This window comes from Periophthalmus magnuspinnatus, chromosome 20 (assembly GCF_009829125.3).
Source record: "Periophthalmus magnuspinnatus isolate fPerMag1 chromosome 20, fPerMag1.2.pri, whole genome shotgun sequence".
NCBI lineage: Eukaryota > Metazoa > Chordata > Actinopteri > Gobiiformes > Gobiidae > Periophthalmus > Periophthalmus magnuspinnatus.
In genome coordinates, this window is record NC_047145.1 from 5,866,788 (window position 1) to 5,889,770 (window position 22,983).

General features: G+C 37.8%; 1 protein-coding gene across 1 annotated transcript in view; it reads right to left on the reverse strand.

Annotated features, from left to right (window-relative positions):
• Nucleotides 1–22,983, reverse strand: part of LOC117388526 (cadherin-18) — a 244,444-nt gene that overhangs the window by 64,905 nt on the left and 156,556 nt on the right. Inside the window, exon 8 of the mRNA XM_033986086.2 lies at nt 5,407–5,543. Within this exon, the coding sequence (XP_033841977.1) occupies nt 5,407–5,543 (137 nt within the window). The remainder of the gene's footprint in view (nt 1–5,406; nt 5,544–22,983) is intronic.

The window sequence follows — 22,983 nt, forward strand, 5'->3', positions numbered from 1 at the left end:
ATCAAGGAACAATACACCCATTCATACACTGGGGTTAAGTGTCTTCCTCAAGGACACAACAATAGCCTTCATCTGTGGGATCTGGAATCTCACCGCCAATATTGAACCGCTCGACCAATGATGTTTATGTTGAGAGCGGGATTTGAAACGCCAATCTTCGGATCAATGAACCAACGATCTACAAACGGAGCTACTGCAACTAAGGTAATAGCAATAGCATGTACTCACATTTTTAAGACAGAGAAAATCATGTCCGGTGCCTTAAAGTCAAGAGGCCCATGCATTTGCAGAGGTCTAAACTTCAGGATGTGTTCGTTTTAGACAGAAGACATCATTTCCTAAATCTAACCCTAGAATTTGCTAATGTCGATAATTTGAATTCCATTGCTCACGTAGATCGTTGGCCGCAGACACTTTTGCCCACACCAATTAAACTCCAGTCACCTCCGCCTTAAGTCGACCTTGTCCCTGGTCCAGACTTCCTTTGGTCGGGACTGACTAATGCATTTATGTGTTTGCAAAAGTGTTGAAATCAGCAGTCTGCTCTCTGTCTCAGGTCTGTGCGTCCTTGTTCTTTTCAAAGCAGAGGAAATTATCTGGGCTGCTTTTGACAGAGACTTCCTTTGTAACTGTATCCTTGAATACTAAACAGAGGTGAGCAGATAAAATGACATTAACATGCACCACCAGCGCTAGCCCGGCCTGAGATTAGCCTAATTGTGCTTACAAATTACCCAAGTTACCTGATAGCAATTCGTCAACTTAGCAGCGAGATTTAAATTAATTTCCAGAGTTGGTTATAAGACAATGAAATAATCAGAGCTAATTTTATTTGATAATTAATTATAAAGAAAAATGTGTAGTCTGTTTGAATCCCTTTGAATCAGTATGCTAATGGTGGTTCCACTGGTGTTTTCTATGCATTTTAATACATATTTTAGTGCTAGGGTACATAGCTCAGGGCTGTTTTTAAAAACTATTTCTTCTTCTTATTGGCTTCTTAATAATGTTATTAAGCCCCAAATGGACTCCCACGTGCACTGTATTCATAAACAATGCAACAACTGTGCCATCAAGTGTGACTATGTCCTGACTTAACATTTGTAAGTTGTTATTATTATATTTTGAGTGACAGAATTTGATATTTGAGGGGGGAAAAAAAGGCAAGGCAAGGCAAGTTTATTTGTATAGCACAATTCTTACACAAGGTAATTCAAAGTGCTTTACAGATAAAAGACTAGAACAAGCCTTGTTGTCATTTTGGGGTGTCCATGGATTTCAGAATGATGAAATGTTAAGAGTGTAACCATAGCAATTAAAGTTGGAGGGTCTGAAGCCTTTTATTCTCCATGGAGATCCTGGAATGCTCCACAAAATGTTCCATGGAGACAAGAAGGTGACTCCATCTACCCATCCATCTATTTTCTTCTGCTTATCCAGGGTGGAATCATGGGGGCAGCAGTCTGAGCAGGGTCTTCCAGGCTTCCCTCACCCGAAACACGTCCTCCAGCTCTTCCGGTGGGACCCCACGGCGTTCCCAGGCCAGCCGAGAGACACAGTCCCTCCAGCCTGTCCTGGGTCTTCCCCGGGGCCTCCTTCTAGTGGGACATGCCTGGAACACCTCAGTAGTTAGGCGTCCAGGGAGATAACTCCACCAAATCAAATATTTTATGGCAATAAATTATTATATTTAAGCCATACCGTGGAAGATTTAAGACAAAGCTAGGTAATTTCCATGGAGACAACGTGGTGGACCCTGCATTGTAAAAAGTTATACCTTACACCACAATTAAAAACAAAACATTCTACCTTTGAAGATAAACATTCTTATTGTCCACAAACCAGGAAGTAATGTTGCGTGGTGCGTTGGTAGCATGCTAGTTATTATTAGCAATACTGCGATGCCAAAACACCACTCTGGTCTCTGGAAGTTGTCAAAAGGGCTTTAAAAACGCATTGTGTGAATAATTACGATGCTAGGAATGCATTAGGGAAGTCTAAGGTGCAGTGCCTTTAATAGTAAGTGGAGTACATCTTAAGACTGCAGCACACAAAGGCCAGTCCATTTAACAATACACTCCTTCTCTTCATATTGATTTTATACTGTGTGAATCTGACACAGCCGCTGTAGTTTCTCTCTGTGCGTATGATCCCTGTGGGCTGCTTGTTATCTCAGGTTATGAAAATAATAAATATATATACACAACCTTTTGCTTGTATGGTACGCCATCCTTTTGTTGTTTACATTGATGCTGTGGCTACAATCGCACTGAATTGACCCACAATACAAATTTTTTATCTCCAGTGGTTTTAATGCATGCAAAGGTGTGATGTGTGCAAAGGTGTGACTCATTGCGTTGGAGGCGATTGAAGACCTGCTTGGCTTAGAGTAGCATTAGCTGTTTTATGCGCGTATCAAACAGGTAGAATTCTCGTTAATTATTCAAAGCCAGCAGCAGCCCGGGCGGTATTTCAGACCAGCTACTGCAAGCGTATATAATCTATATGATATGTTGTTTGGGCCACTGTGGCTTGAATGTGAATGAAGGGGCCATATATATAGAAAATAAGTAGCGTGGACTGTGAGCTACATGGAGCGTTTTGATGTTGCTGTGAAAATATTGATTTGAAAATATGTTGGTGTGATGTATGAGTCGAGGTGAGTTGTGGAGGTGTAGTTGTGGAAGTTGGAAATGGGTAAATCTAAGGATAGTGCACATGCCCCATTGCATTTGGGACTAAACTGGGTCTAAAAATGGACTACAGCAGGACTACACCAGGACTAAACCACGGCTAAAGTTCAACTACAACAGAACTAAATAAGGACTAAACAAGGAATAGACCAAGACTAAACCAGGACTAGAACATGACTAAAGCAGGATTAAACCAGGATTAAACCAGGAACATGACTAAAGCAGGATTAAACCAGGATAAGACCAGCACTAAACTAGGATTAAATCAGGACTAGACCAGGACTAAACCAGGACTGGACCAGGACTAATCCAGGATTAAACCAGGACTAGACCAGGATTAAACCAGGACTAAACTAGGGCTAGAGTCGGACCAAACCAAGACCGAACCAGGATCAAACTAGGACCAAACCAGTGTCAAACCAGGACCAGAAGAGGACCAAACTAGGATTAAACCAGCACCAGACCAGAAGTAGACCAGGACCAAACCAGGACCAAACCAGGACCAAACCAGGACCAGACCGGGATTCAACTAGGACTAGATCTGGACCAAACCAGGATTAAACTGGGACCAACCCAGGACCAGACAAGGACCAAATCAGGATTAAACCAGCACTAGACTAAAAAAAAATTAAAAAAAATTTAGACCTGGAGTAGATCAGGACCAAACCAGCATCAAATCAGGACTAGGCCATCAAGATTTAACTAGGACTAGATCTGGACTAAACTAGGATTAAACAGGGACTAAACCAGGACTAGACCAGGACTAAATCAGGATTAAACCAGTACTAGACCTGGAGTAAATTAGGACTAAACCAGGAATAAATCAGGACAAGACCACCAGGACTAAACTAGGACTAGAAAGGACTAATCCAGGACTAAACCAGGACTGGACAAGGACTAAACCACGACTACAATAGGACTACACCAAGACTGAATAAGGACTAAACAAGAACTACAAAAGGATTTAACAAGGACAACACCAGGACTACAACAGGATTACTTCTGGACTAGGCACGGACTAAACTGGGACTAATTTATCTGTTGTGCACCTACACAAAACTTCTAAACAGACGATGTTCAGTACTAACAATACAATTACTGAAATGGTATAAGATTATCATTAAAATGTGCCAAAAAAATCAATCAAATAATAAAAAGTTATGTGTAATCCCTCATTCATCCAGGTGGATTCCATAGCAAAACAAAAGTGTATTCTATCACTCACACACCCTATTTGTTTAGAGTAAGGAGTATCAATAAGTATCTAACATTGTCTGTAAAGTGAAGTATTAATGTGTATATATATATATATATATATATATATATATATATATATATATATATATATATATATATATATATATATATATATATATATAATGTTGAAAAAGGTTGAATAAATCACTTCTGTGACTCATTAGACACAAACTAAGTACTAAAGTGTTTCTGTTTCTGCTGTTTATTTATTGCAGCTCATGCTTTTTAACACTATTGTAGATTTAGAATAGGTTTTTGGGGGTAAACCTGCTTTACTTATTGTGTCAGTAGCATAAATTAGATTCAATATCATCGTTTATAGTCAATACTTTCTTCATCAAGATATCACACATCAAAATTTGTTACGGTAAAAAAAAGCCCATAATGTCAGCTCTCCCTGTTCCCTCTCTGTGTTTGCATAAATTGACTTCTCCTGCCTGTGCACAGAGAGAGTGATATTTAGCTGTGCATGTGTTTTGACATTTCCTAATTGAATATTAAATCGGTGGTTAAGTCTTTCCCCACAGTTAAATCCGACTGGCCTTAAACATCTTGTGTGTAGCTTGTAAACACGCTCAGCGGAGGGGCTGCTGTCGACCAAAGAAAATCTTATAGCCGTCTTGAGACATGCCCTGCCGATCGATTAGTTGATTTAAAAGGGGCGTGGCAAAGGCTCTCCAAACTATTATGTGTCTGTATGGATTTGACCCAAACTGCACTCACAATCATGACACAATCACACTATTTTTACAGAAAGGTACTAGAAAATCGTGTTTACATATATGGTAAAGTGCTGATGAGATGCCTGATGCCTGATGAGACATGCCTGATGAGATTTTAGATGTCATCCATGCATGTCTGAGTAATCTAGTGATCTCTACTGGGCTATATATGAACCCATCTTACAGTTAGCTATACAATCCTGTTCAATCCTCATCCCACAAGCCTACATCACCCATGTTCCCGCACAGCAATTTTCCATAAATATACAAAAGCATGATACAAAACAACACACTACAACTTCACAAACCTGACTCGATGTGCAGTAGTTTCATTTGCGGGATGCATGGCGATTGTAATGTGATAGCGCTCTGATGGGAGAGTGGCTTAGCAAGAAGAGCGCATCAAAAGCGAAAGTCTAAGTTATTAAACATGTTAATAAGTTGTTCTTGGCAAATGTAGGATTTTCAAAACAATAAAAGGTAACAACACAGTGTTCTAAATATGTTATATGTAATAGCGATAGAACACCCCCGCTTTAAACACAAGGTTCACTACCAAAGTCTACCTACCTACTTTCTACTGTTGTCACATATACATTCTTACAGTCTAAAAATATATATATATATATAATCAGTTGGCTAATACAAAGTTTGGTTGACAATGACTCCATGAATCGACGATTACAGCCCTTCTCCCTGGAGGGTACATGGGCTTCAGGGCGGTCTGTACTTACCAACCTCCGCAGCCATCACAGTGATGTTGAGCCAGGGCCTGTCCTCGCGGTCCAGAGGTCGAGTAGTGCTGATAACCCCAGTGCTCTCGTTTATGCGGAACAACTGCTCGCCCTCCTCACTCTCCTCCATCAAATACCTAAGAGAGAGAAAGAGAACGGGAGCATGGTGAAAAGGAATGTCCAGTGACGTTTTGGAAGAATACCTTTGGATTTTTAAGACATGGTTAAGATTTTATTGGTAGAAATAAAAAATACAGAGATGTCAGTCTGGATTTGACAGAACAAAAAATGGGAAATAAATAAATAAATAATTAAATAATTAAATAATAATAATAATAATAATAATAATAATAATAATAATAATAATAATAATAATAATAATAATAATAATAATAATAATAATAATAATAATAATAGTTTTCTGGCAAAAGCGATGATCTAAAAGTAACTATTCATACGTTTCAGCTTCTTCTTTCTAGATGTCATTTTGAGTACTATTGTTAATTTTAAAGATTTTTTTTCATCCATTAATCAGGAAGTGCTGGTGCATTGTTAGCATGATAGTTGTTGTCAGCACTGAAGAATGATCAAACGCCACTTTAGGGTCTGAAAGTTGTGAAAAGCATTTGTACTCTCATTGCGGTGAAGAGTTGCTCAGAATGCATGAGGTAAATGTTAGGAATAAGTTTGGATCACTGCAAACTGTTTAAAATGAGCTTATTCTGTTTTTCATATTTTTAAGACGTTCAAAATCAGATCACTTTGACACCCATAGATAGGTTTCCTGTTGGTGCTCAGGTTTCCCACCACAAATAACAGGTCCGTCTACAGCCAGAACGTCCTCTTACAGGATTCTGAGAGGGATTTTGTGCTTTAATTAATGCGACATACAACCACAAATCGACCAGTCGCTGCAGTAGTTACTATTAATATGATTTGTATTTACAGTGTATGAATATAAAAGCAGGGACATTTGTCAAACGTTTAAATATTTTATCACACTATAATGTATATAATAGTAGTGTTAGCTCTAGCAAACCATATGGGGTCTAATGTTGAGTCATGTACAAGTCCTTATTGATACCTTTGCAGCTGATGTCACCAATATTCCCTGGGGGTGTCACGCTAACTGTGGACACTGCTCTGTCTTAAGCTCTGTTACTCAAGTTAGACTTTGATCTGAGCTTTGTTTTAACACAATCTGACAAAAAAACACATTTCACTTGAACTACAACAGGTGAGCTGATTTGATTGATCTTGTTTTTTTTGGCAGTGTTGGTAATGGTAACTGATGAACATTCTGGCATATAGATACATGTAGAACAACCCCAGCGTCATGTCAGTGTAAAGGATCAATTGCTCAAGTTCAAGTCCAAGTCTACATATGAGTGTTCGAGTCTGAGTCGTCATTATAATGTAAACCAAAAACATGCCCAATAGGTCAAATCCTCCAGCTAAGGTAGTCCTGTCCTGACCAAGCCCCCTTACTGTAAACAAGGACAAACACCTTTCTTTTTTTCCCCTTTTTTTATAATTTCCATTCTTTCTTGCGTCACAAACTGATACTTGACCGCTGTCACACTACAATATATATTTACCACAGGTACTATCCCATGAACAAAGTAATGATTTGAAAAATGAGAAAACCACTTTCACCTTATACCCTTTACAAATTGGTAGTTGCATATTGAAAGTAAAATATCCACATAAGATTCAAGTACACGTTATAAACCTCAAAGTCACCCTGTAAAAAGCAGTCATCAACGTGAATAATATTTGGTATAGTCTTGGAATCCTCTGAACTTCCAGATGATTGTAATCCCGTTTTACGAGTCCTTCCTTTTATTCGGAGACGCTCACAAGGTTGAATGTGCCGTGTGCGATAAAAGAGAGTTCGTTTTACCTCCTCTTGTAAAAGTGTGGAATCTGCAGCAGCCGGCATTTCCCTGGCTCACCACACTTTTATGTGTGCTGTTCGACCCCCCTGCTTATCCTATAGATTTGACTCTCAGATCTAATGGGATTCTCACTTTCTTGACAGTAGTCTTCTCCAATGCTGAAGATTTACTACAGAAAACCTGGTATACCCTGTCATATTGTTCAAGGAGATTTTTGAGGGTTTTAAAATAAATACAGTGGTGTGGAATGGTGCTTACAGTGCTCCTGGAGAGGTAGAGAGGATTTTTGTCCTAGAGATTCTTGGGATAAGGTTGAAAAATTACAATGTGGTGGTATATTTAATACAGATGGAGAAGGTTTAAAAAAAAAAAAAAAAAATCTAACTTGGTAAACGGTCACATTTTTACATAGCGCTTTCCCACCTTCAGGGCACTCAAAAAGCTTTATATCAAGAAACCACTCACCCATTGACACGCACATTCATACACCAATGTACGCAGGGGTGAGGGAGTGTTAAGTGTCTTGCTTAAGGACACAACGGCAGGCATTCATCTGTGGGAGTGAGATTCGAACCAGCAACCTTCAGATTAGTGGACAAACACTCTACCAACTGACCTACTGACGCCTTACAGCCCTCCAGTCATACCAGCAGGCAGATATTTAAAATAAAACATAAAAAAATAGTCATAAGTAAAACCCAAATAGCACTGCTTTGCTAGTATTCACATACACTGCTTTAGATCAGCTTTTTTTTAAACAGCGAGGGTCATTATCTCAAAATATCTGCGTAATCCCTCAGTCGTCCAGATCTGATCCATAAACAATAGGTGTTTTTAGTTTCAGTGTAATTATCTCCTCCCTTCAGACAGATATAAGGCTTGTCCACCAGTAATCTGACCAAAATTGAAGAAGTGACTTGGATGAGCAGCGAAACGTCTTCACTCCTACAACGTTTTATTCGGTTGACAGATTTTATGTTTCTTTTGCTATTATCTCAGAATATACTTAACCACATATCAATCTCTTCATTCCAGGTTTGCGATTGATAACATGTTTTACAAGACAATACAATGCAGACAACAATTCCTGCTTTGCGTTCAGTTCCTCTTGGGCAACCACAGTTCAGCGCCTGGGAGAACTTCTCCATAGCCATGATCTTAGTAAGGGATACTGTATGTATAGCTTGAAGATGGAACATATTTTAATAAGGCTGATTAAACTCACCGACACAAAAAACAAAAACAAAGGGAGAACAACCAAACTCTACAAAGAAAGGCCTCGGAATGGAACCTAGAGACCTTCCAACTGTGTTTTATCAATACACCATTTTCCTGGTTAATAGTTTAATGTGCAAAAAAATATTTATACCACAGGCTGATACTGCTCCATCAATATGAGGATTGGGAAAGTATATCACTTAGACAAAAATGCTCACACAATCAATGCCCAACCCAAAACATGAACAATAGGTCAAATCTTCCAGCTAAAGTAGTACTCATCAAGACTAGCTCAAGATCTGGACATGGGCCTCACTGCTCCTAAGGTTGTTCCAGCGACATTGATGGACACATGGGTTAAATGACGAGTGCGCGTACGTCAACCTTCACCAATACAGACAGCATGTTGATAATCTTGTACAATCATATTTAGTTTAATCTTTCATGAAATTAAAAGGATATGATTACATAACCTAGCACTTATTGAAGAATGGGTCAAATGCAGATACTGATTCCCTCATAAATATACCTTAAAACCTTGTTATCAATAAACTACTACATAAACCACTACATACATGTACTGGACATACAGTACATAGTCAGAATACTAATTTTCAGTGACTGTATTCTGGTACAGTTACTCTTTAATTTGATAGTATCCAGAATACAGTTACTTTTCTGAGCTAAACGGAATACAAGGTGATACTTCATTATGTAATTTTGGCTTTGAACTGCACAGGATCAGTGGATGAAAAAAAAAAAAAAAAAAGATCTTGCAGTGCGCGTATGTGTGATTTTTTTTTTTTTTGCTCTAATTAGACAAAACATAGGCAAGGCAAGTTTATTTGTACAGCACAATTCGTACACAAGGTAATTTAAAGTGCTTTACAGAATAAAAAATATATTAAAATCACAAAACAACAAATTGAAACATAAAAAATCACAAATAAACATCATAAAATTAACATAAAAGGAGAAAAGTGCAGAATAAAAACCTTTCAGTCATACGCACAGCTAAACAGAACTGTTTTGAGCCTGGATATAAACATTGTCAAAGTAAAGGCCTGTCTCACATCTTCAGGAAGACTGTTCCCAGTTTTAGCTGCATAAAACTGAAAAACAGAGTGAATCCACTGGTCTATGGTCACCTGCTGCCAGTGAGACATAGATCTGAGTGTCATCTGCAGAGTTGTGGTAGGACACATTATTGCTGCATATTAACTGGTCTAACGGCAGCATGTAGAGATTGAACAACAGGGGTCCCAGGTTTTACCCCTGGGGCACCCCACAGGTCAGGGACATTTAAGACACATTTGAGACACATTTTCCAATTTCAACAAAGAACGTCCTGTTTTATAAATAGGACCTGAACCAGTTTAGTGCTGTACCAGAGATGCCCACCCAGTAAGATTATAAATAGATAACAAACAGTGCAACAAAAATAAAGCTGTTTGTAATTATAAGTCATGAGGTTTACACTATAAGATAATGCAGCTGGGAGTACTCAGACACAGCACTCTGTTTCGCCCATGTAACAAAATACATTATAATTCAGGTATTCAGTATTCTGTAAATAAATACATTTTCAAAGTATTCTTCCCATCACTAACCCTCAGTCAATATACCTCCATTAATCCTACTTGTTTGTGTGAAATCTGTTTATTTGCCTGCACGACTGCAGCCCCGGACAGAGACCACACTGACTCACTCGTCTATTGTAGCGCACTTCATACAGCCACTCTCACTGCAGCGCCTCCACACCATATGAATAAAATAATCCTGCTGCTTTTATGAGGACTTTGGTCTCCACAGACTCTCCTCTAAACACAGATTTCTGAGGCGAGAGCAATTACCTTCAATATTTAATACTGACAAAAGATGGAGCAGGGACGGCATGTTTTTACAATGGTAATGGGTGAGGAATACAAATATGAAATAGGGCTGTTTTTAAAGATGGACAGGGTGACTTTTCTGGTGCCGATGCAAACAAAAAAGGAATAGCTAGGTAAATTATAATGTCTTGAATTAAGAAGGCAAGGCAAGTTTATTTGTACAGCACAAAGTAAGTCAAAGTGCTTTGGAGAATAAGACATTAAAATCACAATGCAACAAATCAAAACATAAATAATCATAAATAATCATCATAATATTAACATTAAAAGATCAGAAGAGTGCAGAAAAAAACTTTCAGTCATATGCACAGCTAAACAGAACCACTTGAGCCTGGATTTAAACATTGTCAAAGTAGAGGCCTGTCTCAAATCTTCAGGAAGACTGTTCCTGGTTTTAGCAGCACAAAACTGAAACACTGATTCCCCATGTTTAGTCCTGACTTTGGGTTGGTTCATGTGGCACTAACATGTTTGAGATGTACTTTGGTGCTGGTCCATGGACAGACTTGTTCACATGCAGAGCTGCTTTAAAGTCTATTCTCTGAGAACATATTATCTTGACTTGAGTAGATTTGTCAAGTGAAATCATTAAAATAATCTAGAGAAATGTTCTAGCTACACTTAAATCAGGCCTTTTATGTGAAATCCACTTTTTAGCTTTTTACCATGTTGTAGTAGTTCTTATTTAGCTTCTCATAGTTGTATTTAGACTGATTCGTGCATGTTTGACTTGTCTTTATTCATGGTGTCGTTGCTCCGATCAACCCCCATTTCCACCACCACTAGTACACGCCCACTCCTTCGTACTTACTTCTTTCTCCAATTTTATTTTCTTAATCGATCATACACAAAGGTTTCGTAGTCAAAAAAATCTGGTAGGTGTCATAGATTATAACTATACGGCAGACACAAGCACAAAATGTCTGCTTTAACGTAACACAAAACTGCAGTTAAAATGAGAATATATCCATTATGTTTGCTGATCCAAGAAAAAACTAAAAACTAAAATCTTGTTCCATCGATAGATAATACAAATCTACTCTCAAGCTGCTCGTCTCCATGGATATGTTGCTAGTTTTGGCTGGAATATTTCACAGCATTGCATTAAACGTAACTATCAGCCGTTTATTACATTACTAGTGTTTTGACTGCTCATAAATACCTCGATGCAACTGTGAGTGGGGTCGCCTCTCCACAGATCTGACCTGTAACATTTCCTGGTTGCATCATCTGCTTGTTTCCATGGAGATAGAAAAGTGTAATACCATATTGGAGAACATTATAGGGAAAATAATAAAATATCCATGGGGACAAGAGTGAAACATAGATACATAATGTGTCTTTAAAGTCCAATCATGCAGCTTGTATTGATGTTTTCTCACTAATTCATCTCTTAATGACCTATTTATGGCTCTAATCCAGTGTGTATTCCCCGGGTGGCTCGGGTCTCGTGGAGTGCTTTCCATTGATGCGATCCTGCAGACGGTATAGCACATATTAGCGGTCGGGTTTATTAGCAGTAATGAGGTGGTTTCAGTCTGCTGAGAACAGGAGTGGAAATGTCAGCGTTTATTAAGATTAAAGGGTAAGCTCATGGTGCTACTTTAGTTACAAAAATAAAAATACTGATACTTTGCAGCTGATGTCATCAATATTTCCTGCGGGGTGAAGCTAACTCGAGGCACTGCTCCGTCTGAAGTATTGTGAGTTAGACGTTAATCTGAGCTTTTATTTTAACACAATCTGACCATAACGAATTGATTTAGTCAGAACTACAACAGATGAGCTGATGTATACAATTAAACAAGTCTTTCTCAAACATCATTATCGTCGCAAGTTAGCTAGCATTAGCCAACTAATTCTCACCTTTTTTGTTGAAAATCAAACACATAAACAGGACCGTGGACACTTGTATTGATCACAGGCTCCTGAAAATGTGTTGTTTTAAAATGATTTTTTCAAGACAGAATTAATTTTCAGACTATCTAAAAATGTACATGTGTCATTGTGTCACCATGGTAACTGCTCAACATTCCGCCATAGACTACACGCAGTATCATTAAATAAAAAACTAGCCATTTACGTACAATGACGGGCATGCTAATACAAGCACACAGTTGTAATGAGTGCAAATTGACACCAATACAAGTCTGTTAATGAATTTTGGGTTTAAAAACAGTGCAGAACTTTTACTTGTGATGCAACAAACCGGGCAAAATTTAAACAGAGTGAAACTTAAGACAGCCTTGTGAACAGGATTAATGAAACCAGCGTCAATGAATGAAAATACAAGTCCAGGTATGTTTTTAATAAGAAACAATGTTATAACCTATACAATATATATTTCATCAAAAAAGAATCATCATTACCTCAGTTATGCTTATTTTGCTTCAAGCTACTTATTCACCCATGTGTTGTCTCAAGTGTATACTCGTTCAGATACAATATTGAAATTATGTGGATGAATAAAACAAATTTGAGCTTTGCGTAGCCTATTCTCTTTATTGTGGAAGTTGCCGTGGGCGCTGCCATGGTCATTTGGGTTGTATTATTTTGCATGGGGCTGTTGATCTTGACAGTAAATAAGTTCTATAGGGATTACAGAGCCGTTTTAAAGCCTCCCACACAATCGGCGAGGTGTTGACTTGTTGGCACACATGAGCATTGAACATTTTACACAAATTAACATATTTTTGAGGTGAAACCTTTCTCAAATTCTATGTTGAAATGAATAGGATTTCCACTTAACCACAAAGAAAGCACGGTTTGGAAGATGTAGAGGAAGAAGTAGGTTGAGCGAAATAAGGTCAATCCAAAAAAAAAAAAAAAAAACTACAGAAATGTTCCTAGTCATAGAAAAACCCATTAGCCCGCAGCTGTACAATCTCCTGCTAAAATAATTTTGGTGTGACTAATTAGCCTCAGACAGAGCTGTATTGTTGACATCAGAGCAATACAAAACGTGAGTGCACATTTTTGCACTCGTCACTAACCCTGTGCTCTATATGTATTCTTCCTGAGGTGAAGGCTGTTTGGTTGTGCCTCTCTGAACACACCCTGAGGCATTGCAACGTCAATAGAGCTCTGAACAAAAGCTAAAGGTGCATTTCTGCTACTCTGAAACTCATTTAATTTCTCTGAAGGAATGGATTCTTACATACCTCCGAGCCAAAGAGGTTTTATAAGATAATGAATGAAACGTGCAAAGGTTCTGAGTCATCAGGACTCACTGCACAAAGCATCGACTGAGTTCAAACTGCTTAAATTCAGATGCCAATCTCATTTTGTGAGTTTTGGCTACAATTTATTTATTTATTTATTTTTTACATTTACAGCAACAGTGATTTTTCTAAAATGCCCTTGTTGAATAAGCCCATGAAAAAACTAGTAGAGGTGGGTGGTATACGCTCTACATTCACTTGAAAAACTATTTAATGAATTTGTACTTCTCATAGATGTTTTCAGACACCATGTTTCTATTCCTGAGTTATATATTTAAGAGTATATCTGAACTATTACTTGCTTTGGTTATTATTTCCACTGTAAGTCCATACGTGCCAAAGATTTATGTTGAGAATGTTAAATACACATTTAATAATAATAATAATAATAATAATAATAATAATAATAATAATAATAATACAGTTGTCCCTCACTATATCGCGGTTCACCTTTCGTGGTCTCGCTGTTTCGCAAATTTTTTCAGTGCAATTTTACATACTTTTTTACAGCGTATGAACGTGCATTGTGCTCTGCGTCCTGATTGGCTAAGGGACGTGCCGTGTCTCCTGTACAGTACAGAATGTGTTCAGACAAATTTACATAAATGTTGGATCGCAGTGTGACTCTGAAGTACTGTATGTTTACAAGTTTTCTCCCCGACAAAGCCCACAATGTTATGAAAAATGAAACGTTCTGCGCCAACAAAGGCGCCTACGAAAGTTTGAACTTTGAGAGTGTTTAAACAAGAGAGAAATGTGAGAAAATGTTAAATGTCTGTGTGAGAAAAGTGTATAAAGTGTGTGGTGAGGGGTTTTACAGCTGCAAAACATATAGAATAATCGTAAAAAAAATTAAAACTGACTACTTGAAGAATTTCCTCTATTTCGGGTTATTTTTAGAACGTAACCGCCGAGATAAACGAGGGACCACTGTAGTGATAATTCATTGGATTTCTGTAATGCTTTGATGATAATAAAAACCTTGAAGACATCCAAAATGCTTTACATTACATTATTCAATCTCTCCATACTGTGATCTACTATTTTAGTCACAGCTGCCCTGGGAAAGTGAGACTGCCAATCTGCACCACCACAATTATATGTAGAGACAACAACAGTTTCCACAAGAGCCACTGCAGCTCCTCCTATTCACAGTGGTCTCCCATCCACTTACTAACCAGGCCTGGCCTTGCTTAGCTTCTGAGATCTGATGAGATTGGGCATTGAAGAGCAGGTATGGCCACAGGTACAAACATCTGTGTTTTTGAACAGCTCCATTAGACATAAGATATGATTTCGTTCATAAGAGTTTTGGGGGCTTAACCTTTGAATATATCAGACTTGACATTTATAACGGTTTGTCCTTCAAATTCCATTAACTCGAAATTATAAATCAGACGCTATGACTGTACAGCCCCGGTTACAATAACTCTTACCTGCGTAGTAGTTTCCCCAAATGACTTTTTGATGATTTTTTGAATAATATTATTTTGATATAACATTACTTTTAAACTAAACAAAAAAAAAAATGAAATCAGAATAATTGACTACACATAAATCCGCATGTCACCTTAATTCACTCACAAAAGCCGCTCTACAGAGTCTAATCCGTGCTGCATTCAGGGACAATATCAGCGTGGTTGTTTTACCATGTGCTGAGTTCAAGTGGCAGTCAGCAGGCGTTTTCCGGATACCTGCGCGTTGGAAGCGTCAGGGGCGATCTAAGCGGATAAAGGAGAGGTATTCCCGGGAGGACAGTGATGGCTCTTTCATATGGAGATGTCCCTGTCTGCGGAGAGTCTATCCCACTTCCTTAAACCTCATGAATCAAACAAAAGCGTGCCCTCTTCTTGCTACGTTTACTTCCCGCTGTTTCCTAGATTAAGATAAATAGAAAGTCTAACTCCCAACAGAGCGGAGAAGTGCTTTGGCATGAAAAGGTGACGCAGGAAGCTAAAATATAGTGTTTTCATGATAGACGTCATGTCAGTCCCATAGCATGAGCTGTTATTTAGCCTCAAGCTGTGCACAACTCAAGTCTAGCTTCTCTGGGAAATAAAATACACTGCTTTTTCAATATCAAAGTTGTTGTATGTAAGTTTTCTTGTGAAGGTTCATCAACTGCTTGTCTCCATGGTTACAGCTTCACCTGGAATGTTATACAATACAGCATTAAAGGTAGAGCTGCTCAAGCATGGCAAAAATCATAGTGACAATTATTTGGCTCATAACTGAGATCACGGTTACTTCAAATGATTACTTTTATATAGTGCGGTGAGGATAGTAACAATTCAAACGTGGTTTCGATACTCAATACTCATTCTGATACCACGATGATAGTAAAAAAACACTTGTTATTTAGACTATAGCATGTGATTTATAACATTAAATCATAGTACTTTCTTTTACATTCCCTTGTGGCCTTATATTTGTGTAATCCCTCAGTCGTCCAGTAGGCTCATAGTGGTCCATGGGTGTATACTAGTCTATGTGTCTTATACTTGTTCTGACACTGCTAGATCATTCCAGAGCTATTCAGAAAAGGTTCATTTCTGTCCTGTTTTATTATAGATACCTGCACAAATGAGTATCTAGTTTCAATACTAGTTTTAATATAATTTGGTAACAGATTTTGGATATTTTTTGGCAACCCACTTCTATATTTTCATAGTAGAACTGTATGAGTCCTGTATAGAACCAATATATGAGTACTTTACTGAGACGAGCCAAGGCAAGTTTATTTGTATAGCACAATTCATACACAAAATAATTCAAAGTGTTTTACAGAATAAGAAAGACATTAAAATCACAATATGACAAATTAAAACATAAATAATGATAAATAATCATCTTAAAATTAACATTAAAACAGAAGAGTGCAGAATAAATAGCTTAAAAACCTACACATCATAAAAGTGTCTTTGCTTTTAGTGGCAGAACAAGTACGCATATTATTCTGAACAAAGGCTAATTAATGGCACTTTAGATTACAGTCTTTTTGCAATTGAACAGAGTTATCACTGAAATTATGATTATAAATTTGATTAACTGCACAACTCTAATCTATCTTTTTATCTTCATGCCACGTTCAAAGAAGCAGAAGACTCCACAAGACCAAGTTACAGCAAGCTATAAGGTCTGTGGAGAGGCGAGCGCACTCACAATAAAAATGCATGATTTTCAAGGCATATTCAGCATTAAAACACATGTAATAAAACCTGCAAGATCGACAAACTGTGGAACATTTCAGGCAATGCGATAATATCTCCATGGAGACAAGCAGATGGAAGACCCTCCGCCAGAAAAGTTACATAGTGCACCATTAATAACACTGATTTAGTCTATGCTTTTCCACACAGTTAAGCAACATTACATATCGATACATTATGAATTAATTAAAGTAGTTACCAAGCTGGAATAAGTCTTTTGAATGCTTCACTATGGCTGATTTAAACGTAGTATATTAAAAATATTAGAAAGAATCTTGCCCAGGGATACAACACAATCTGCACAATTTGACACAAGGATTGAATCAGGTCTGTGGAAAGGTGAGCCCTCACGATAAGAATGTACGACTATCTTTTTTTTAGCAGTTAAGAGTAGTGACCAAGCCGGAATAAGTCTTTTGCAGGCTTTACTACGGCTAATTAAAGTGTAGTCATTAAAAGTGTTATTATAAGTGTTACTAGGAAGCGTCTTGATACAACAGTGAGCACAATTTGAAGCAGGGATTGAACCACCGAGCGTCCACGTTGATTAAAAATGGAAAGATAGGAGTTAATAGGAGTAGTAGGAGTCGTAGTAATAGTAGTAGGGTGTAGTACTAGGAGTAGAAGTAGATGTAGGATTAGTAGGAGTAGTAGGAATAGTAGTAGGAGTAGTAGGAATAGTAGTAGGAGTAGTAGTAATAGTAGTAGGTTGTAGTAGTAGGCTTAGAAGTAGGAGTAGTAGGAATAATAGTAGTAGAAGTAGTAGTAGGAATAGGAGTAGGGTGCAGTAGTAGGAGTAGAAATAGTAGTAGGAGTAGTAGGGTGTAGTAGTAGGAGTAGTAGGAATAGTAGTAGGAAAAGTAGTAGTAGGAATAGGAGGAGTAGTAGGACGAGTAGTAATAGTAGTAGGGTGTAGTAGGAGTAGAAGTAGAAGAAGTACTAGTAATAGTTGTAGGGTGTAGTAGTAGGAGTAATAGGAATAGGAGGAGTAGCAGGAGGAGTAACAGTAGTAGGGTGTAGTAGTAGGAGTAGGAGTAGACGTAGGATTAGTAGGAGTAGTAGGAATAGTAGTAGGAGTAGTAGGAATAGTAGTAGGAGTAGTAGTAATAGTAGTAGGTTGTAGTAGTAGGCTTAGAAGTAGGAGTAGTAGGAATAATAGTAGTAGAAGTAGTAGTAGGAATAGGAGTAGGGTGCAGTAGTAGGAGTAGAAATAGTAGTAGGAGTAGTAGGGTGTAGTAGTAGGAGTAGTAGGAATAGTAGTAGGAAAAGTAGTAGTAGGAATAGGAGGAGTAGTAGGACGAGTAGTAATAGTAGTAGGGTGTAGTAGGAGTAGAAGTAGAAGAAGTACTAGTAATAGTTGTAGGGTGTAGTAGTAGGAGTAATAGGAATAGGAGGAGTAGCAGGAGGAGTAACAGTAGTAGGGTGTAGTAGTAGGAGTAGGAGTAGAAGTAGAAGAAGTAGTAGTAATAGTACTAGGGTGTAGTAGTAGGAGTAGTAGGAATAGTAGTAGGAGTAGTAGTAGTAGGAATAGGAGTAGTAGTAGGAGTAGTAGTAATAGTAGTAAGGTGTAGTAGTAAGAGTAGAAGTAGAAGAAGTAGTAATAGTAGTTAGCATATCCCACTTAGTTCTCAAACATGTATTACTTTGGCTTATATTGCAGTACTGCTCTAATTCTTCATAATGTGACAAAGGGACATCATTTCTGAACCACCTTTGCTTTCTAGTTTACCTTCAGGTAGCAGTATTGGATCCATAAAATATCCGTGCAGGTCAGTAGCCCACACTGTATTTCTGCCATATTCACTGTATCACCTATGCTTTTCTATGGGGCCCTTCACTACACATCAGGTGCATAGTGATTACGTGCTGCGGCTGGCATTCCTCTGCAGTAACATGACATAAATAACTGTGAGAAATAGACTAATGTGTTTTTGTTACAATACTTGGCAAGGACACCATAGAGAAGATTGGCTTTATGACTATATGACATAAATACAGGATTAAAATAGGACTAAAATAGGACTAGAGTGACTTAACACATGCGTAACCTGGTTTATAATTGTACTAAACCAGGACTAGAACTAAAAATAATTCTGTCTAAATCAGGACTAAGGCAGTACTAACCTAACTGGACTCAATTAGCTCATCTAGGTCTAAACCAGGACTAAACCAAGACTAGTATAGGTCTAGCAAGCTGAAATAAATAAATAAATAAATAAACAAATAACTAAATAAATACATAAATAAAAATAAATAAAAATAAAATAAAATAAATAAAATAAAATAAAACTAAAATAAAATAAGCTAAAATAAAATAAAATAAATGGTCTGAAATATGAATAACAGAGAACCAATGAGGTTGTAACACATTTACACTAATACTAACACAAACACCGCATGAAAACTGAACTGAGGCTAGATTTCTAACTAAACCAGGGCTACATCAGGTCTAAAACAGGAAGTGTGAACGATTACAGCCTACGATTACAAAATTACTAACTCAAGGCAGGTCTTAAACATAAAAAAAATGAAATACTGTGCAGTTTTATGACATTTTTATTGCCATTCTCTACTGAACCAAAGGCAAAGGGTCCAGTAGCTGTTTGAAAACTAGAACTACATGACATCACAAGGTGGAACGGCGCATTTTGAGCTTTGGAGATGTAGACAGGCTAATAATTAAGTGTTGTGGAAATGAAATAACACACAACTCCAGGTCTGTTTTTGAGGAGGTTAAAATTCACATGAGTCAGTTTTGCATAATGAAGGACCTTTAAGATGAAGTCAATTGTCCCATTTCTATTATTAAGACACTTTAGATCAATTTAGCAGTTTACAGTGAACAAAATGTAAATGATGATGAAGTACTAGAGAAAAAACAGAATATGTCGACTGCATAAACTACTGCAAATGACCCTTACGCTCACATATTGAGAATCCCCGCTCTATATAATGCAAACCCAACATAGCCGTGCAGTGCTAGTCCCAGTGCTGCAGAGGAATGAGCGCTGTTGGAGCCCCACACTCATTTCTCACCATTGGACCATAGGCTGTTCTGTTCTGTTCTGTGTGAGAGTGGAGCTTAGAAACAGGTCAAGGTATAACGGTCAAAGACAACTGCCACCCAGGGACAAGCACAGGGAGGTGTGGACTCATAACCAGGCTATACGCAGTCTGTTAGCCATCGATTTTCTCATGTTTATATTATGTAGTGATAAAAAATACAATAATCTTTGGTATGTACGTATAGTAAATTATGAGAAATTGGAGCTGAATGCTATATTTGGAAATCTGTCCATGAGTGTCATAGCAACCATAGAGCCATTCGGGAGCGAGGTTGTTCAAGGTAATATGACCATGGGGAAAGAAGGCACCTGGTCTGTTATTAATGTTCTTATCTCGATTTACGGAGACAATAGCGAAATTAAATCAGCAAGACCATGTAGAGCGGGTTAATACGAACAATTTAAGAGCAAAATGACGAGTCTGACAGCAGCAGTAACATAAAGAGGGGTGATAGTTTTTCAATAGAAAGTCAATAGAAAGTCAATGGAGCTTTCATATATAGAATCTACTGTATAAATAGAAAAGCCGAGGATGCAATAATGTGTTGAAATTTTTATTATAAGTGTATATAGTTTGTCCTTTTTTTGCTGTTTTTGGCTGTTCATCTATACAATTTCAAATGCAGGTCAGGCCTGTGGAAAGGCGAGCCCTCTCACAATAAGAACGTACAGTATGACGTTTCTTTTTTAGCAATTAAGACACTTGCAATTGAATAAATGTAACATAGACAAGATGGACACGAAACTATGGGATATTCCAGGCAAAGCGATAACGTACCCTCCGGCGGAAAAGTTCCATAGTGCACCTTAAAAGTCAAAAATTCTACATGTGTTAGCAGAATGTAACCCTTACTAAAAATTTACAGAATGGGCAAGGTACAAACCCCAGGCGTTCTGACCTTGCCCATTCTACAGAACTGTAAGGGCTGCTTGTATTTGAAACTCTGTGTATTGTGAATTTATGTATTTGTGAACCAGCGAAGAGCTCAAACTATATTTTTCCCATGTATTAGAGCAAAACGTGTCTTACCCCATAACATTTTATAACTACATATATTTGTGTAAGCAGATTACCATGCTAGTTGTTGTTAGCAGGCCCGTCGACAGAAATTTGGGGGCCTGGGTAAGAAAAAATATACATTAATATGAAGAGGGGTCAATTCTGGATGCCTTAAATATTGGGTCCCAACTGTCAACATCCAAACTTCCCAACTTCCTCTAATTTTTTGCCAGAACAACAGTTATAAACTCATTGCAGTGAATAATTAGCATGCTCGGAATGTATAAGGAATAATTGGACCACTGCAAACTGTTTAAAATGAAGTAGTTCTGTTTTTCACATTTTTTTTTTGAGAACAGCTCCGCTAATGTGAAAAACAAATCAATAACATGACTCCAATATTTACCGCAGTGTCCTTAGTTACTGTTAATTATATACGTACTAGAGATTAGGCCGGATGACCTCACTGTAATTCAAGCAAGAATCTGGAAGTTATAAATACCTGCAAGCTTAAAAATGTCATTATTCTTCAGAGCGAAAACTATAAAACATTAAGACATAGCCAATTTATCCCTCATGCGATTACAAACAGACTACAGTTTTAATCACTTACCTCAAGGTTAAATCTATTTTGAGTGAAGATTTTTTACTATATCGTTGCTTACAGCTTTCACTCCGCTTCACAAACTCAAACCATTACAACCAACCTTGCAATCACATCAAAACACAGCTCTTCTTATTGATTTGTGGTACAGTTTGAAGTTAAAGTCTTCTCTGTACCCGCACCACTTACCCGCAGGTGTTTACGGTCTACTGTCTAGCTTTATTACCAGGGAAGAGTACTTTGAAAATGTATTTTGTAATGGTACATGGTCCTGTCAGACTACTGCATTCTGAATACTCTGAGTTGCATTTAAATTATAGAGTAAAGACGCAACATAGGATTAAAAACAGCTTTATATTTGTTTCACCATTTTGAAAGAATTTCCCATCACTAAATTTAACTTTACACTGTGTAGCACTTTGAGATTTTCAAATATAAAGGGCATTATAAATAAATAGTAGTAGTAGTAGTAGAAGGAGGAGTAGTAGGAGTAGTAATACTAATAGTAGTAGTAGTTGTAGTAGTAGTAGTAGTAGAAGGAGTAGTAGAAGTTGTAGTTGTAGGAGTACTAGTAGTAGTAGTAGTAGGATTAGTAGTAGTGGTAGGAGTAGTAGTAGTAGTACTAGTAGTAGTTGCAGTAGTAGTAGTAGTAGTAGTAGTAGTAGTAGTAGTAGGAGGAGGAGGAGGAGGAGTAGTAGTGGTAGGAGTAGTAGTAGTAGTACTAGTAGTAGTAGTAGTAGTTGTAGGAGGAGGAGGAGGAGTAGTAGTAGTAGTAGTAGGAGGAGGAGGAGGAGGAGTAGTGGTAGGAGTAGTAGTAGTATTACTAGTAGTAGTAGTTGTAGTAGTAGTAGTAGTTGTAGGAGGAGGAGTAGTAGTAGTAGGAGTAGTAGTAGTAGTAGTAGTGGCGGTAGTAGTTGTAGGAGGAGGAGGAGTAGTAGGAGTAGTAGTGGTAGTAGTAGTAGTGGTGGTAGTAGTTGTAGGAGGAGGAGTAGTAGTAGTAGGAGTAGTAGTAGTAGTAGTAGTGGTGGTAGTAGTTGTAGGAGGAGGAGGAGTAGTAGGAGTAGTAGTGGTAGGAGTAGTAGTAGTTGTAGTAGTAGTAGTAGGAGGAGGAGTTGGAGTAGTAAATGGAGATGTAAAAATCACACATGTACTCACCACAAGAGCAGATCTGTCTATTGTTCTCACTGATCATGTGCAGTTTGAAGTCTAAATTACATACAATACCATAATGTGTTCCTTTGAGTTTAGAAAAGTAACTGTATTTTGGAAAAAGTAACTGTCCCAGAATACAGTACTCAATATTAGTATTCAATATTCTCAACACGTGTTCAGTTACTATCCAATGCTGTTTACTGACGGCACATTACTATTGACAGAACCCTCGTCTCCCTGCCCTTATGGCTAACCTCTTAACCACAATCCTTTAGCGTGTAATAGAGCTGTACTGTTGGCCTGTGTTCATGTATACGT